Raw genomic sequence first — 19458 nt, 5'->3', positions numbered from 1 at the left:
TTTTTTCCAGAGCTGTATTTTACTCAGTGGTATACATTTTGTTCTTTAGTCCCTGCACTTTTGGACATAATTTGTGCCCATGTAATTCTAATAACAACTTTTGAATTACTTCAAAAGTGTACTTGAGCTCCTTTGGGTAGGTTAAGTTAAGTGCATATATCAAACCCATTAACAAAGCATAAGCACTGGCCACACATCTTCTGGGGGTTCACATGCTGCTGCACCTTCCTGTCAGATCACAGATATTCCCATGACAGTTCGCTCAATATCTTCCAATGCCTGATGTTTCTGGATTAAAAAGAGAGCAATGACTTCCTTATTATTCTATCACAGTATTATTTGTGTATCAGTATTCATCAATGCAAAAGGCAGTCTTGTGTATGTATTTTTCATGTTGCCATCACTCGATGTTGCTACTAAAACCTTAATTTCTTCATGTACCCACATGCCACCTGAGATTTTATTCTATGTGTGTCTGTTTTCCCTGCCAAGTAACAGATAGCAAGGATGAGACAGAAAATTTGGCATTGGAAATGTGGCATTTGTCTGGTGTTCAAATTTTAGACATTAAAATTATTACACATAAAGCCAGATAATAGGGAAAAATACAAAATAGGCACAAAAGTTGTTTAAAAGGCTGTGCAGTGAAGAAAATATGTGATATGTACTGAACAGTTATTGTTTAATCAGGTATTCTCTGTCTTCATGCAGGTATTCACACAATGCTTTGATGAATACTTCTCTCCTAGTATTGATGTTGTTGCTCTGTTGGGGGAAAATAGAACACATAATTTTCTTGGTTTGTGATTAAATACTTTTACTGAGGAAAAATCAATACAAAGTTCTTCCTTCAAATTTTCATCCTCAAAGTTACCAAATCTAAACAGATCTAAAAATCTAATCAATGCCTACAACTAACCGTGCCATAGAAAGTTCCATTCGAATAATGGAAGGAGAAGCGGGGACCCAATAAAGCCAGGGAAGAGAATGTGGAGGCTGCCGACAAAGTGCTAAGGCCAGCCAGCAAGATGACTAGCTTTGCCGCTGTAGGGCCAGCTAGCCAGATCTGTAATAATACTTCTACTACTAATAATACAAAAACCTGTTCCAAAACTTTCAAGATGGTGTTGATATTTCTACCTGCAACTCCTCCTTTCATCTTAAACACAGTCATCAGCCTTGGTGAATGTTCATCTAGTTGTGCCAGGAACTTTGTAGTGGGACAGTGGTGAACTCTGCATTAATCTGAAATAAAATAATGTATGAGGGAACATATAAAATTACCTTGTCTGACTAACATTCATTTGAAGTAATCAAGCAAAATGTCAGTGTGAATGGGACACTAATTGCTAATGCATAGTATCCAAGAGAGTGTCTATAGCCCATTAACTTTTGGAAATTAAATTAAAAACAATATTTTAGATTATACACCTTTCAATATTTCAATAAAGGTTACATGGTTTTGGTATATAAACAAACTGCCTCACCTGACCCTCCTCAAACAGTGCTGGCCATCTGCTTTTGAAATCTACAACCATGGGCTTTTTGTGAACTACTTCTTGCCTTCTATATGGAAATGTCTTCACCATTTTCTCACGTATTACTTTGTCATTGTCCCGTTTTCTCACTTCTCCAAGGAGTGCAACTCTTTAGTTTTCTCATGTTTCTTTTGTTTCTCCATCTGTATAGGCTGGAAGGTAATTAACATCAGCTCTTCTTGGCTTTTTTTTCTTGGCAGTCTTGATACAAACATTGATATGGTGACTTTGTCCATAATGTCCATGCTGCAGCCTATAGTGTTTAAGTCATTTTGACCTTGCAGGTTACAGAAATACCACAGTCTTTACACTGCCACTTGTAAACAAACTCACTAGAAGAAAAAAACAAAAACAAGAACATTATAATTATTGTATTGACACTCAAATATTGTTTTTGCATTACGAATGTACATGTGGCTGTGGATATGAAATAATCATGTACATAAATCACTTCACTTAATGATCCTGCATACATTTATCTCCAAGAACAATAATTTAACATTTTAGGGACACATACTGACTTTATTTACAGTGAGGGAAAAAAGTATTGGATCCCCTGCTGATTTTGTACGTTTGCCCACTGACAAAGAAATGATCAGTCTATCATTTTAATGGTAGGTGTATTTTAACAGTGAGAGACAGAATAACAAAACGCATTGATTTGCATTTTAATGAGTGAAATAAGTATTTGATCTCCTATCAATCAACAAGATTTCTGGCTCCCAGGTGTCTTTTATACAGGTAACGAGCTGAGATTAGGAGCACTCTCTTAAGGGAATGCTCCTAATCTCAGCTCGTTACCTGTATAAAAGACACCTGTCCACAGAAGCAATCAATCAATCAGATTCCAAACTCTCCACCATGGCCAAGACCAAAGAACTGTCCAAGGATGTCAGGGACAAGATTGTAGACCTACACAAGGCTGGAATGGGCTACAAGACCATCACCAAGCAGCTTGGTGAGAAGGTGACAACAGTTGGTGCGATTATTCGCAAATGGAAGAAACACAAAATAACTGTCAGTCTCCCTCGGTCTGGGGCTCCATGCAAGATCTCACCTCGTGGAGTTTCAATGATCATGAGAACGGTGAGGAATCAGCCCAGAACTACACAGGAGGATCTTGTTAATGATCTCAAGGCAGCTGTGACTATAGTCACCAAGAAAACAATTGGTAACACACTACGCCGTGAAGGACTGAAATCCTGCAGCGCCCACAAGGTCCCCCTGCTCAAGAAAGCACATGTACAGGCCCGTCTGAAGTTTGCCAATGAACATCTGAATGATTCAGAGGAGAACTGGGTGAAAGTGTTGTGATCAGATGAGACCAAAATCGAGCTCTTTGGCATCAACTCGCCGTGTTTGGAGGAGGAGGAATGACCCCAAGAACACCATCCCCACCGTCAAACATGGAGGTGGAAACATTATGCTTTGGGGGTGTTTTTCTGCTAAGGGGACAGGACAACTGCACCGCATCAAAGGGACGATGGACGGGGCCATGTACCATCAAATCTTGGGTGAGAACCTCCTTCCCTCAGCCAGGGCATTGAAAATTGGTCGTGGATGGGTATTCCAGCATGACAATAACCCAAAACACACAGCCAAGGCAACAAAGGAGTGGCTCAAGAAGAAGCACATTAAGGTCCTGGAGTGGCCTAGCCAGTCTCCAGACCTTAATCCCATAGAAAATCTGGATAGGGAGCTGAAGGTTTGAGTTGCCAAATGTCAGCCTCGAAACCTTAATGACTTGGAGAGGATCTGCAAAGAGGAGTGGGACAAAATCCCTCCTGAGATGTGTGCAAACCTGGTGGCCAACTACAAGAAACGTCTGACCTCTGTGATTGCCAACACGTGTTTTGCCACCAAGTACTAAGTCAAAGGGGTCAAATACTTATTTCTCTCCTTAACATGCAAATCAATGCATAACTTTTTTGAAATGCGTTTTTCTGGATTTGTTTTGTTGTTATTCTGTCTCTCACTGTTAAAATACACCTACCATTAAAATTATAGACTGATCATTTCTTTGTCAGTGGGCAAACTTACAAAATCAGCAGGGGATCCAATACTTTTTTCCCTCACTGTATATGTTGATTAGTCACTTAGTTATTAATGGACACTGTGGAAGAACAATCAGTCTTCAATCAGGTTGGAACATTTGTTGCAATGCCTTTATTACACGTGACGTGGAGAACAGCAGTGAATCAAGAAGATCCCAAAGCTGCTCTGATTCCATGTTAAAAATCAGAGCTTTTTATACACAGAAAACAAAGATCTGGTTACTATTAATAAGTCATTACTATGTTATGCTTGCTAAGCAGAATTATTAAAGGACAGAGTCCATGGGTCAATACAAAGATTAAGGAGCAGACACTCAAATCATACTGTTTGTCATCTTCTCCAAGATGATCATCAAAAATAACAAACAGGTCAAACTACCTTCTGGCCTGGCTGTTGACTTGACCTTATCTTTCTTAAGTATACATGAAGTAAACCATTTGTGAGGGGAATTTCTAACTTTACTTCCACAACACCAAACGAGCAGCATCGGCCAAATGGCCTCCTCTCCTTTGTAAACTTTTTTATTTTCTTATATATGTGTCTCTACCAAGCCTGTATTTAATAATAATATACAAACACATTATTTTCAGATATTTAAAATGGTACTTATACTACTTACCAATGCAGGGAATCTTGATTTCTGGTGTAGATAAGTTAAACAAAGGACATGTTTGTGAATGATTTACTTATTTTTACTAAACAAATCCAAACACACACACACATATACACCGATCAGCCAGAACATTATGACCACTGACAGGTGAAGTGAATAACACTGATAATCTCGTTATCATGGCACCTGTCAGTGGGTGGGATATATTAGGCAGCAAGTGAACATTTTGTCCTCAAAGTTGATGTGCTAGAAGCAGGAAAAATGGGCAAGCGTAAGGATCTGAGCGACTTTGACAAGGGCTAAATTGTGATGGCTAGACGACTGGGTCAGAGCATCTCCAAACCTGCAGCTCTTGTGGGGTGTTCCCGGTCTGCAGTGGTCAGTACCTATCAAAAGTGGTCCAAGGAAGGAAAAGCGGTCAACCGGCGACAGGGTCATGGACGGCCAAGGCTCACTGATGCACGTGGGGAGCGAAAGCTGGCCCGTGTGGTCCGATCCAACAGACAAGAGCTACTGTACTACATACATACATACATAAACACACTCACTTGTTACAATTTTAAGTAAGGTGTGTATTGGGAGCGGGGCGCTTACTGTTAGTGGGAAATGGTAGCTCCGGGTTCAAGGGTTAGCCCCATGCGGGAACATGGGGGGCGCCGTGATTGGGGGAACCTGTCGTGGGACACAAGGACATACATAGGGGTTCACGCCGGGGAGTTTGAGATTTTGCATGTAGGATAATGTTTAGCAGTGTTGCTCCAGTTATGTGTGTGTTCAGTAAAGTCCCTTGCATTTAATCCGACTCCCTCCCATTATTATTGTTGAGTGGCAAACCCAAGTAGAAAATAGCACCAGCATGCTACAATATTAGTTTGACTACCTTTCCTTAATGTTGAAGGAGGACTTAATCTAATTGTTTTGTCTTAAACATTTGCCAGAGTAAGAAATGCCCAGATGCATGGACCCAGCTAACACATTACGATGCCACGACGTTGTGGCAAATTGTGTGTTAGCAGGGGAGTTTGAATACTGCTTTCAGGGGATAACGGTGTTAGTTCTAAAATACAATTCAAAATGTTAGTGAATCAATACCCGAGTGAGGTAAAATGGTTAAATCAATGGCACTGTAATTCAGCTTCTGATAAACAAAAACTAACTTCAACTAGGATTTTGTTGGTTGTATGTTTTTAACAATACCACAAAGTTAAAGTTTGAAGACAATAAGAAATCAGCGAACTAAAATAAAATAAAACTAGAAGTTGTCAAAAAATGTGGTAGAATACAACGTTTGGACATGTTTTGAAATAATATTTTTAATAATATATCATGAATACTATTTGAATTACTTAAATTTGTACTTTAATACACACTTCATTGCAGGCAGCAAACTGTACATTGGAGTAAGAAGGATCTTCAGTGACTTTAACAAGGATAAACACACTCAAGCGCTACCCATTTTTGCAAATGGCATTCAAGTACTATTCAAGTATATCAAGTACAAGTTACTCACACTGAAGTTGAACCAGTGCATATTGAATTATTTGAACAAATGTGTTTACAAAATCGTAAACACGTCACTCTACTTAAATGACAAACAATACAATTATCGATAGACATTTTATTATGGACAAAAGGTGCAAATAAGGTCTTACCTCAACAGATCTTTATGGATTTAACGTTTATGTACGCAATGAATTCTGGGTATCAAACCGAGACTGCACATGTACATGGCCCTATTAACTTTGACTTTAATGATGATGAGACTGACTGCACCTTGAACAGCTTTCTGCAGTTGAAAGAGCACTGGAGAAGGTGTTCTTACATCTGTTCAGTTTTGAACTCCACGTTCTGACAGTATGTGAGAAGAAAAAACAAGCAAAAGATTGGCAAAATATTTTGTACTGAATATATACTAACTTTGTAAAGGTTCAACTATTGTTCAACTTGTGTTTGCACAAATGAGCTACTGTACATGAAAATAAACTTTAAGCAGAACTATAGTTACATTCTTTAACTTCCACAGATGTGTGTGTGTGTAGAGAGATTTACTTCTCTCAAGTAGGGTTGTCACAGTACTAGAATTTTGAACTTCGATACGATACCAGTTCAGTTTCACAATACTCAATACCAATTCGATACCACACCAAAATACATTAGCATCCCTTTCATAAAGACGCACAATCTTCAAATGGGCCGGAGCAGTGTGTTTGATGTCACTGCGTGGACAAGTGAACTGTTAAGTGAAAGATGCAATGACACAATTTTCATTATACAAGTAGAGTGCTCCAATACTTCGATATTACTGAATGCATAGCTCAGAACCGTTTCTGAAATTTGGTATTGCAGTAGTATCAAAGTATCTGTATTTTTGACAACCGTACTCTCAAGTAAGAATTTAATGCTCCTAAATGTCTTGGAGAAGGAATGTTTTCTAAATGTACAGAATAGGCCTATGCCTATGTACATTAACCATACTACTTAAAAAAATTTAATTAAAAAAATAGAAATGCCATGTAAAAATAACTCTGTATCCCACATTGTCTGATTTCAGAGGTGTTTTTCCATAATGAACCTGTGGAATGTATCATTTTTGCAGATTACACAGATATCCATTTTTGTATACCGTGTATGTCAACAAGCTCCACTCAGCTAACAAAATATCACAGAACTGATGTTTGTCAGCCAATTGAATAATTCACTCACTGTTAAGATTGTTAAACTTGTCCGCCAGTTCTCCAAAACCTTTTACTTCTCCACTTTGTCTAACTCTAGCTGGAACAATACATTATACATTTAATTTCTCAAGTCACCATCAATGGTGTATATTGTGTGGTCCTCAGCATTAAAATGAGTAAAATGAGGTGAGCAGCAGGATTTCTCAATGATCTACCATGATTGCTACTCCCCTTAAGTGACCTTGGTTATTAATACACACCCTACTGTCACATATAAAAGCCATTTCCTGCGTTTGATCATGTATTTTGTATTCACACAGTGCATTCTATATTTTGGCAGCTCTTTTAGTTCTCATTCACGTTGTCCTGGTCACTGTAGAGTCTGTGTTTATTCAGACAGTCTATTGTCTGATTTGTATTCAAGAACTGCTACGACAGACGCCACAAACTGGTGTTGGCTGTAAAACAATTGAAATGGTATTAATAATAGTCTCACTGCCTTACTATTTGAGAGGGATTTGGCTATCAGCTATCAGTCACTTAAAGTACATTAGCTTGAATGGTGGTGTTTTTGAATTCTGGGTTTTGTGAAAGGAATATACAAAAGTTCAACTGCAACACATGTTTGTGAAACATAATATATCAATTTTTTTTTTAGCATATTACAGTCGGTTACACTGTTACATAGTGTTTATGTTAAGAATCTGCATCATTATTAGTCATATAATATTGTGTAACCAAAATAAAATATACAAATTGATTACATACAATTTCTTTGGTTTCATGTTTGCTAGTTGCTAGCACCAGTATAGCCTCCATATTCTTTGAGCTAAATCTAAACATTTTCATGACCTTGACCTCAAATTAAATTCTCAATTCAATCCACCCTACGAAATACTTTATTCAGATTCCCTTCCAAATAAACTAACTTACAAGCTTAACTTCAGTAAAAAAAAAACGTTCCCCTTGGTTTTAAATATAATTAGAAATATGATTATATAAATACATATACTGTTAATAAATATTAATACAATGTACTTGGTTCTGGTTGTAGTTCTATTCAGGCCAAAATTATATTTTATATTGCTATTGAAATGCTGATGAGATTAACTAGATCACAAAGGGCCTGGTTGTCTGAATATATTTTTTTAGTTTTCTGAATTAAATATTAATAACATAATACGTTTCTGTCACAGTATATTGAATTTTAAAACTGATCTCAAAACATAAAACCTGTCCTTGAGCTAACAGAATTCAACCAAGAACAAATTAACATGTCACTGATATACAAGCCAATTTAACCACTGGATTTTATTGTATGTTACCCAAAAGAGAAATTGACAAAGGAGCAAAACCATTCATTAAAATGGTATCCGCTAGAAGAAATGCTACAGCCTTCAAGTCTAGCAAACATGATTTGCTTTAGTCAAATTAAAAAGGCAGAGAAATGTTTGAGAAGATCATGTTATCTAATTTTTAGCTGAGCTTTACTGTTTCCTTCTGTGTTATTAATAACTGCATTAATAAAGTTGCTGTTTTCATCTCATAGGATTTCTTTAAATAAAATGAATGCATGTATTTTAGAATTTGGTATATAACTTATAATCTTTCTAATTTCCATTATTCGAGTCTGTTTACTCAGATAAAGTAGCTTCGGCTAATGTCACTTCCAGAAGACTGAATGAAAAATTGTAGTACCTATTGAATACTTGATAAGACTAGCAGCTCTGCAAGCCTGAACTTCAACCCTTGATCTGCAAAATGATTGCATTCACTCATTCAGGCATCTCTGTAGGATAGTGAATCAAACGTGTCTCTGGTTTATAATTCTTAAGCAAAGTTAAAATGAATTATTCTAATATACGGCCTTTTTTCTTGACTTACTCCAGTTCTGATTTTCCCAGGGCTGTCTGTCCTTGGCAGTTGGATTCGTTATAGTTTGGCATTAAGGTCTCGCTTTTTTCATTCTGTTCTTGGAATGTCTTTCTGGTTGCTTTCACCACGCATCATTTAATAAATAAATAAATCATTGTCTTCAGTTTAACCTTCAGGTTAATATTGTATTCAGGAAGTATTTTTTTATTAACATAGCAATTTTGGTTTCAGTGAATTTCATTATGCTTTTAAACCACAATGGTATAATATTACCCTTGAAAGAAGCATCAGTCAAATACATTAGAAAAGGCATCGTTTTGATACGCTGACTAACCATTTATTTCACCTGACAACCCCCTGAGCATGGCATCATTTATCATATCTAATGAGTGTTGAAGGTCTGTCAGTTTGAAGAGAAAAACTGGAAACAGGAATGTCCTTCATTTTCATAGCCAGAGCCTTGTTAAATCACAGCAGAGTACCCATGGGTGTTTGAGAAATGTCACATTTATGTATTATCTTTTAAATATATTGTTTGAAATGTAATGCAACATCAGTTCCAGTAGGAAGTAATTAGAGTACATTTAATTTCTTCTATCCTCTTGATTTGGGTTCCTGTTCACTGAAAAACGTGCTGTCGGGGTGCATTTTTCCATAATTCATACAGTATAAAGTGATTTTTATGTATTTGAAATATGACAGTATAAAATATTGTAATAAGATTACTGCAGTCTATGCAGTAAGGGGTTGTGGATGTATGAGATCAACTACAACGTTCTGCCTTCCAGGAACATTTTGAGTCTTGACCAACAAGGGTTTTGCCACCAAGTACTAAGTCGAAGGGGTCAAATACTTATTTCCCTCATTAACAAGCAAATCAATTTATAACTTTTTTGAAATGCATTTTTCTGGATTTTTTTGTTGTTATTCTGTCTCTCACTGTTAAAATACAGCTACCATTAAAATGATAGACTGATCATTTCTTTGTCAGTGGGCAAACGTACAAAATCAGCAGGGGATCCAATACTTTTTTCCCTCACTGTAAGCAGGATCAATAAATACACACACAATGTTTAAGCATTATTGAAATGATTGTCTTTTTTGGTGCATTGCAGTGTATTTTGACAAAGTAATTTTTAATGTTTAAATTTAAGTTTCGTAAACTGTACACGTCTCTCTGAGTGAAGTGCAAAGAGGTAACTGCAAATTGTCTACTATGCTCTGTCCTATGGGAATCGTTGTCAACAATAACATAGAGACTGACTTTGACCTGATTGCTAGATATTTCTCTGGTGTCAAATGGCAACATTTTATTTTTCAGGTTTGAAGTTGAATTCGTTCTGTCCGAGCCTTCCACAGAATGGGATGGGAAACGGGGCAGAATTGAAATGCTGCTCCTATCAAACTTCATGAGCAAGACTCCCGATTCGAAACACTTTGTCTGTGTCTGTGGTCCAGCTCCTTTTACTGAGCAGGCACTGGGGTAAGTTATTAATTTATTTAATCAATATAATAATTTAATTAGCTTGTGTTGTAGATCTAGCATTTTCATCTATATGGCCTAAATACTCAGTCTAATTCAACTTCACGCCATTTAGCAGGGGCAGCTCGTGAAATTTTTCACCTTGACTTTTCATTATTTCAGTGTTTAAATTGCATGGTGCATGATATGTTGTTTTGTTTTTTGCTATCTTTATTTTATATACATCTGTATTACATTTTACATAGCAACCTCTAAATCATGGTGGCGGGAAAAGAGTAAGATGAGACACTAAATTATGAATATCTTTAAAAAGCAGGTTAGTTTAAAACTAGTTTAAAAACTTGCGATAGTAGGCCACTTGACAACAGCAAAACTGTCTTTTCAAAATTACATTAACGCTTTTTTTAGGATTTATGTTGATTTCTGTGTTTATACCTAGGTTGCTGGAAAAACTTGGCTACTGTGAAGAGGAGATTCATGCTTTCCAAGGATAAAAACAAGCAGTGTAGCAACATATAGCTCCAAATTTGTCTGCCATGAACTATAGTGTACAAACTAAAATATGCCTGGAGTATATATATTGATTTTCTATGCATTGTTAAATACTGTTGAGATACAACAGTGACAGAAAACGTTGTGATTAAGCTAAATAAAATGTGCATTTCACAGTTCCTATATTGTTACGTAAATCACATATTCTAATCAGTACTGTGATATTTTTAGGCTGAGATTAAATCAAAACATTGACCCAATCCAACCTAATTTCAACCTTAATTTAATAGCCCTTTCCTTTATTGTTATATAACATGTTGAAGAAAGAATCCTCTGGGGACATCCACTAGGTACAGATGTCTGATTTGTGATCAGGGGGTCGGTCAATCTCTAGATTTTTTCGCAGCCTTAGTAGCAATAGACTAAATGATATATTCTTTTAATTACTCAGGTCTTTGTAATTCAATGTGATATGGTAAAACCTTTTCACATTACTGTGCATTTTGTAATGAAGTGTAGGGACCATTTATATATTGCAGGTAGGTCCTGCTACTTGTCTTAATTTATCAAGTTTTTTTGTCTTAGCACTTTTTCTTTTATTCAGTTACTCAGAGTTACATTTCTGAGCACTTTGTGGGAAACTTAATGTGGTACAAATATTCAGTTACAACTTTTAAACTTGTTTCAAAGGGAGTTGACCCTAACTAATAGGCAACAAATGTGAAGTAATTAATTATCACATGAATGCAGTGGGAAAATAATCTTTTATGACTTTTTTTGACTGTCAAGACTGCTGATTTTTATTTATTTATTTTCATGTTTTTTATTTAGGCTTTTCTTGTAGACTTTTTTTAGCATTTGTAAATGTGGTTAAAACATTTTAAACCTGTTAAAATGAACAATGAGCTGAATGTTATATTTTCCATTATTTTAAATATTAATATGCAACACAGCAATGTGTCTACCTGTCAATCTTCTCTTTGTCACTGAATAAGTAACCTCTTTCCCTCAACATATTTTTATTTCTATATATTTTTTTTTATTATAATGTTAGAATTCAGCAGTACTTCAATTAGTTCAATAGGGTCATGCCCCTTCAGATATTATATTCAAGATATATACTTGAGTCTAGACCAAATCAAAGCCTTCCCTACCTGACAGATGCAAATTAAAAACTTGTACCCAATCACAGTAAACAGAAGTCACTTTCTACTGCTTATTGATTAAAATGCAATAGTATAAAAGTTTGGTCAAAGATTTGATTTGGTCTAGGCCTAGGTTTCAATATAATCAACCAAATATATTGGTTTTCTTAAAATTGTTAATTGTTTTCCAGGAAAGTGACATTCTTACAGAAATTCTCCTGTATGTATTTTCCCGAGTGTCGCAGATATTAGTCCCAGTCCTCAAGTATCCCAGTCCAGCTGAGTTTCCATGTACTAAATAGATGTAATAATTGAAGTAACATAAATGAGAATAATGCAAATTACATATTCAATTCAACAGGTACCTTGAAATCTCTATCTGTTTAAGAATGAGAACATAAAAGATTACCTGAACAGAGTCAATGAGATGCCTTCTGTATGATACTAATGCACCTTAATGATTTCTCTCTATTCCATTCCCAGTTTTTATTCTCGCTAATCCTCAATGATTTAATTAACACAAGGGTGACGTATTTTGTTTCTTCTCTTTTCAGCCTTGGATATCATTAAACAAGGGATTTGATGAAAGCATCACATATTATATTATGCTTTCCTTGAAATAGTTAATTCCCATCCACATTGTAAAGGCATACGAAACGGTTTGCCTCAGATCCTTTTAATTATGCTTTTGTCAGAGTTACATCATAGAAAAACACCTTTTTCCATAGCTTTCGTAGTGTATAGATGGTGGTTTAATAATTTCCACCACAATATTTTTTGTATCCGTTGATTGCCCTAAACACAAGTGCATCAATTTGTATTACATTAAATAAAATTATAATATTGTACAAGTTATTAGCGGTAATTATTTAGTGTTGTTCTATTACACAAGGTAAGCAGCTGCCAAAACTGTACCACAGTGTCATTAATTGAAAGTTACCTTTGAGTTTTATTTTTTATCTATTAATTTACTTGTTCATATGTGCATTTTAATTCTTATAAAATAACTTAATTCTTAAGTACCTGAACAACACAATTGTACATTGTTTTCAACACATAATAAATAGTTTAATATTTTATTTATTTTGTATTTCTTCATGAGGGGAACATGAAACGTAAAATATAACTTAAGTCGTAATAAATTCTAGGACATCCAAGGAAAATAATTTGAAGTATGTGTGAGTATAAAACTACATTGGGTCATATCAATACACAACATATATACAAGATTTGTATGATTTTATTTTATAATTCATGCCATAGGCGGTTCATGTGATTTATGTCCAATGTATTTCCATATTGATGTCTTAAAACAAATCCCAGAGTATAAACTTGTGCAAAGATGACAAACCATATCAAAATGTGTAGGGAGGCTACACCGGTACAAATTGCATCTAATGTTTTTCTTTGTGATCATAAGACCTTACACAACTGTTTAATTCATACAGGAATGCTACTAAGCTAGTTTGACTGGTTTCTTCCTTTTTCTTGATTGGATTGAAGTGTGCCCTATATAGAGAAGACTTTTATTCATATGTTGGCTGAGATATATTTCCATTTTGAAACCCCATTCATTTATTTTATTGCTTAGCAACTCTGTGCCTCAATCAGAAATCCTATTAAATGTATACTAATGTTGTTTTCCAAATTGTGCAGTTTGGTGTTTTGAATGATTTAGGTCATTGCTACCTTCTCTAGCTTTAAACTTGCAGCAGCTTGTCATTACAAACACATCTTGTAGGGAATTCTTCACTGATACTCAAAATGAAGTAGAGCTCTCTACAGGAAATGAGATTTTACTCAAGTAACAATGTTTTGGTGGGCTTGTGGGTGGATATAAAAGACATTTTCAATTATATAATATGAATGATGCCCGGAAGCACTTTTTGATAATTAATAATTTGGGCAAATGTTACAAAAAGGGTTGAATGTGGAACATTTCAATTCAATTTTTAAATATATGTATCCTCCTGTTAAATTTGATAGTTACATCCATCCAATGAGGGAGTTAAAATAGTCTCATGTTTCTAATAATGAGTGTGTGTAATTGATACATTAAAGCTGGCCTTCATTTGGCTATAGGACGAATAGACACTAACCCTGGACTAAGTGACTAAATTATGATTGGTCTATTGTATTGTATTGATGTCTCAGTCATCACAGGTGGCAGTCAGGGCTCTGGATTCTGGAGCGGAGGTTTGTGGGTTCAATCCCAGGTAGAGGACACTGCTGTTCTACCCTTGAGCAAGGTAGTTATCTAGATTGCTCCAGTAAAAATTGTACACATGACCTCTTTAACCAGGACACTTTATCACCCAATCTCAGGAAACAAGACATTTTCCATAATTATGGCAATTGACATTAAGCACATACACTACATACCTGTGTTAAGGACACTTTATGCTTGTTATCAGGGACATTCTTCCATGAACTCCATATATAGTCTCATTAACCAAGACCCTTTTGTGCTCCTTCACTCTCTCTACCACCTCCTTCCTCTGCATATGTGAAGCTCAAATCTGGTGCCCAGTTTCAGTAGCAATTCAGTGCCTTCTCATATCCCCAGAACACATCTCTGCAGAGACTGATGTGAGAACAATGACACATGTGCAGCCCAATGCTTTCTCTGATACCGGCACCAGTCACTGCACTGTTTAGTGTCGATTACATGGCACTGCTTTGCTAATACGCGAATTAAAGAAGGAAATAGCAGACAAATATGGTCAGTGCAGAGGTTGCATACCGTGAAGTGTAGTTAGCAATAGCTTTATTCAATCTGATATGATGATTATTCTTTCTTTGTTTTTAAATCTATAAAGGTATACAGATCTGAAGAAGAAAACATGTTTGTACTATATACAGTATTTAACTATGTATAATACACATTAGTATTTATCATTTTAATTATTTGCATTTTGATTTTTCTTGTTGAAGAGGTCCATTTCAATCACGCATGTGCTATATATTATTTTCCTATACTCATGTCGTAATTATGTACTGCTTAATTTTGTATTTTAATACTTTTATCATATTGAAAATGAAATGATTAGTCAGTATTATGCTGAACAACAATCATGTTTGTACACCTGTGGGTTTTGGCTGTGTAAGGTGCTTTCATTGTGCTCAGAATGCAATGAGTTGAATGGCCAGGACAGAGAACAGAAGATTGTCCTTGAAGATAAAGGCAGCATTCCTCTGTGAAACACAATTCTCATTGTGAGGATATGCATCTCCCTGCCAATTCTCCCAGTCCTGAAAGACAGAGTTTTATTTAGCATTCTGACAACAAAATTAGTTATTGTTCAGGACAGAAGCTGGTGTGATGAAATGACGTTTTAATTTTGTATGGAATTGCTCATGGAGAATCAATTGTAGCCTTTTCTGTATGGGCAAGACACAAACAAAAAATATATATAACAAAATATATCCCAAACAGGTGCTAATGATCATCAATTCAATATATAGGTTGAAATACAATCATTAACTGAAACAGAAACAGCTGTGTAGGAGAAATAAAACTGGGTGAGGAACAGCCAAACTTAGCTAACAAGGTGAGGCTGCAGTGCGAGACTGAGCACAGCAACAAGACACAAGGTAGTTATACTGCATCAGCAAGGTCTCTCCCAGGCAGAAATTTCAAGGCAGACAGGGGTTTCCAGATGTGCTGTCCAAGCTCTTCTGAAGAAGCACAAAGAAACGGGCAACGTGGAGGACCATAGATGCAGTGGTCAGCCAAGGAAACTTATTGCAGCAGATGAAAGACACATCATGCTTACTTCCCTTTGCAATCGGAAGATGTCCAGCAGTGCCATCAGCTCAGAATTGGCAGAAAACAGTGGGACCCTTGTACACCCATCTACTGTCCAGAGAAGTCTGGTCTGAAGTGGGCTTCATGGAAGATGTGCAGCCAAAAAGCCATACCTCTGACATGGCAACTATGCATTAAAACACAGGAACTGGGGTGCAGAAAAATGGCAGCAGGTGCTCTGGACTGATGAGTCAAAATTTGAAATATTTGGCTGTAGCAGAAGGCAGTTTGTTCTCCAAAGGGCTGGAGAGCAATACATGAATGAGTGTCTGCAGGCAACAGTGAAGCATGGTGGAGGTTCCATGCAAGTCTGGGGCTGCATTTCTGCAAACGGAGTTGGGGATTTGGTCAGAATTAATGGTCTCCTCAATTCTGAGAAGTACAGACAGATACTTATCCATCATGCAATACCATCAGGGAGGCATCTGATTGGCCCCAAATTTATTCTGCAGCATGACAATGACCCCAAACATTCAACTATCTTCAACATAAAGAAGAACAAGGAGTCCTGGAAGTGATGGTATGGTCCCCACAGAGCCCTGATCTCAACATCATCCAATCTGTCTTGGATTACATGAAGAGAGAGAAGCAACTGAGGCTGCATAAATCCACAGTAGAACTGTGGTTAGTTCTCCAAGATGTTTGAGCCAACCTACCTCCCAAGTTCCTTCAAAAACTGTGTGCAAGTGTACCTAGAAGAATTGATAATGGCTAGATGACTGGGTCAGAGCATCTCCAAAACTGCAGCTCTTGTGGGGTGTTCCCGGTCTGCAGTGGTTAGTACCTATCAAAAGTGGTCCAAGGAAGGAAAAGCGGTGAACCGGCGACAGGGTCATGGGTGACCAAGGCTCATTGATGCACGTGGGGAGCGAAGGCTGGCCCATGTGGTCCGATCCAACAGACGAGCTACTGTAGCTCAAATTGCTGAAAAAGTAAATGCTGGTTCTGATAGAAAGGTGTCAGAACACACAGTGCATCGCAGTTTGTTGCGTATGGGGCTGCGTAGCCGCAGACCAGTCAGGGTGCCCATGCTGACCCCTGTGCACTGCCGAAAGCGCCTACAATGGGCACGTGAGCATCAGAACTGGACCAAGGAGCAATGGAGGAAGGTGGCCTGGTCTGATGAATCACGAGTTCAAGGTGTTGACTTGGCCTCCAAATTCCCCAGATCTCAATCCAATCGAGCATCTATGGGATGTGCTGGACAAACAAGTCCGATCCATGGAGGCCCCACCTTGCAACTTACATGATCTGACGTCTTGCTAACATCTTGGTGCCAGATACCACAGCACACCTTCAGAGGTCTAGTGGAGTCCATGCCTAGGAAATATAGTATTTGACAAGGTTAGAAATAATGATTTTTAATTGAAATAATAATTGTGTCCTTCAAACTTTGCAGCATTTACAGCCTTGCAGACCTTTGGTATTCTAGTTGTCAATTTGTTGAGGTAATCTGAAGAGATTTCACCCCATGCTTCCTGAAGCACCTCCCACAAGTTGGATTGGCTTGATGGGCACTTCTTACGTACCATATGGTCAAGCTGCTCCCACAACAGCTCAATAGGGTTGAGATGCGATGACTGTGCTGCCACTCCATTATAGACAGAATACCAGCTAACTGCTTCTTCCCTAAATAGTTCTTGCATAGTTTGGAGCTGTGCTTTGGATCATTGTCCTGTTGTAGGAGGAAATTAGCTCCAATCAAGTGCCGTCCACAGGGTATAGCAGGGCGTTGCAAAATGGATTGATAGCCTTCCTTCTTCAAGATCCCTTTTACCCTGTACAAATCTCCCTCTTTACCACCACCAAAGCACTCCCAGACCATCACATTGCCTCCACCATGCTTGACAGATGGCGTCAAGCACTCCTCCAGCATCTTTTCATTTGGTCTGTGTCTCACGAATGTTCTTCTTTGTGATCCAAACACTTCAAACTTAGATTTGTCTGTCCATAACACTTTTTTCCAATCTTCCTCTGTCCAGTGTCTGTGTTCTTTTGCCCATCGTAATCTTTTCTTTTTATTGGCCAGTCTGCGATATGGCTTTTTCTTTGCAACTCTGCCTAGAAGGCCAACATCCCAGAGTCGCCTCTTCACTGTTGACATTGAGACTGGTGTTTTGTGGGCACTATTTAATGAAGCTGACAGTTGAGGACCTGTGAGGCGTCTGTTTCTCACACTAGACACTCTAATGTATTTGTCCTCTTGCTCAGTTGTGCACCGGGGCCTCCCACTCCTCTTTCTATTCTGGTTAGAGCCATTTTGCGCTGTTCTGTGAAGGGAGTAGTACACAGCGTTGTACGAGATCTTCAGTTTCTTTGCAATTTCTTGCATGGAATAGCCTTCATTTTTCAGAACAAGAATAGACTGACGAGTTTCAGAAGAAAATTATTTGTTTCTGGACATTTTGAGCCTGTAATCCAACCCACAATTGCTGATGCTCCAGATACTCAACTAGTCTAAAAAAAGGCTACTTTTATTGCTTCTTTAATCAGCACAACAGTTTTCAGCTGTGCTAACATAATTGGGTTTTCTAATGATCAATTAGTCTTTTAAAATGATAAACTTGGATTAGCAAACACAATGTGCCACTGGAACACAGGACTGATGGTTGCTGATAATGGGCCTCTCTACGCTTATGTAGATACTCTAATACAAATCAGCCGTTTCCAGCTACAATAGTCATTTACAAAATTAACAATGTCTAGACTTGTCCACACTCAATTTGATGTTATTTTAATTGGCAACATTTTTTATTTTCTTTCGGAAACAAGGACATTTCTAAGTGACCCCAAACTTTTGAACGGTAGTGTGTGTATATATATATATATATATATATATATATATATATATATATATATATATATGCTTGTTAACTCATATTACATATTATTCTTTCAATATCTATTAATAACTCTGGCATTATTATGGCCAGATACATACATTGTATATTCCCTGAGATTTTTGGCTTTCATATGAGTGTGATCTGATGTTGCTGATTTTTACTCTGAAAACTAGGGAAAAATATATGTTTATATATTATTACTTACAACATATTAGTTGTAGTTAGTACTTCAAGACACAATTGTCAGATCCCAATTTTGTTTATCAGAAAACCAATTTCTGTGTGTGAAAAAGTAGTAGTGCAGTTTAGTTTGTCTAATCATGATCAACTATGCAGAATATTATAGTACACTTTGTCTATTTTCATTTGAACGGTGTCACATACCTGTATTCTTTATAATGTCAATATTAAAATCTAAGAAGTTCAAACCAGGCAAAAATGGGATGTTAAGTGATATTGATGTCAGTGTTTCTTTTCAACAATCAACACACAATATACTTGTTGGATCAAATCAATAGTGTTCTTGGAGTGCATACTCCTGCAGTAGAAAACCTTTAGAGCTGGAGCCGCAGGTAGGATTGTCCTTTGCCGGCTCCTGCGTGACGCCGAGGCGCAGAACCGCAGCACTCGGGGCACGTTCTGCAGCCTCCAGCAAAGCTTTGGAAAGTGGCTGCCCAGACTCTAGCTGTGACTGTAAACCACAGATGACCTGCTCCAATGACCCAACCAGCATTACGAAAGTGTGTGAAGATTGTATTCATCATTGTGTGACCCAGTAATGCCTTTACTCATCCCATTCATTTTCAATGACTCCTGAAGCATGATACAAAGCACAATGTTTTCCTTTCCTTTGCTTTCTTCCAGTCTTGTCAGTTTTAAAAGCACTGTCCAAGGTGCTGACTTAATGAGTTGATTCAGCTGAGAGATTTCA

At 37.2% G+C, this 19458-nt stretch overlaps 1 protein-coding gene across 1 annotated transcript in view; it reads left to right on the top strand.

Annotated features, from left to right (window-relative positions):
* The window catches only part of cyb5r4 (cytochrome b5 reductase 4), a 55384-nt gene extending 41866 nt beyond the window's left edge, over positions 1-13518 (top strand). The window contains exons 15-16 of the mRNA XM_066701709.1: positions 10078-10239; positions 10679-13518. Coding sequence (XP_066557806.1) covers positions 10078-10239; positions 10679-10733 — 217 coding nt within the window. The 3' untranslated portion in view covers positions 10734-13518. The remainder of the gene's footprint in view (positions 1-10077; positions 10240-10678) is intronic.
* Positions 13519-19458: the final 5940 nt, after the last annotated feature.

The sequence above is a fragment of the Amia ocellicauda genome, chromosome 1 (genome assembly GCF_036373705.1).
Source record: "Amia ocellicauda isolate fAmiCal2 chromosome 1, fAmiCal2.hap1, whole genome shotgun sequence".
NCBI lineage: Eukaryota > Metazoa > Chordata > Actinopteri > Amiiformes > Amiidae > Amia > Amia ocellicauda.
The sequence above is the reverse complement of the archived record's forward strand: the minus strand, read 5'-3'. Positions and strand labels throughout refer to the sequence as shown.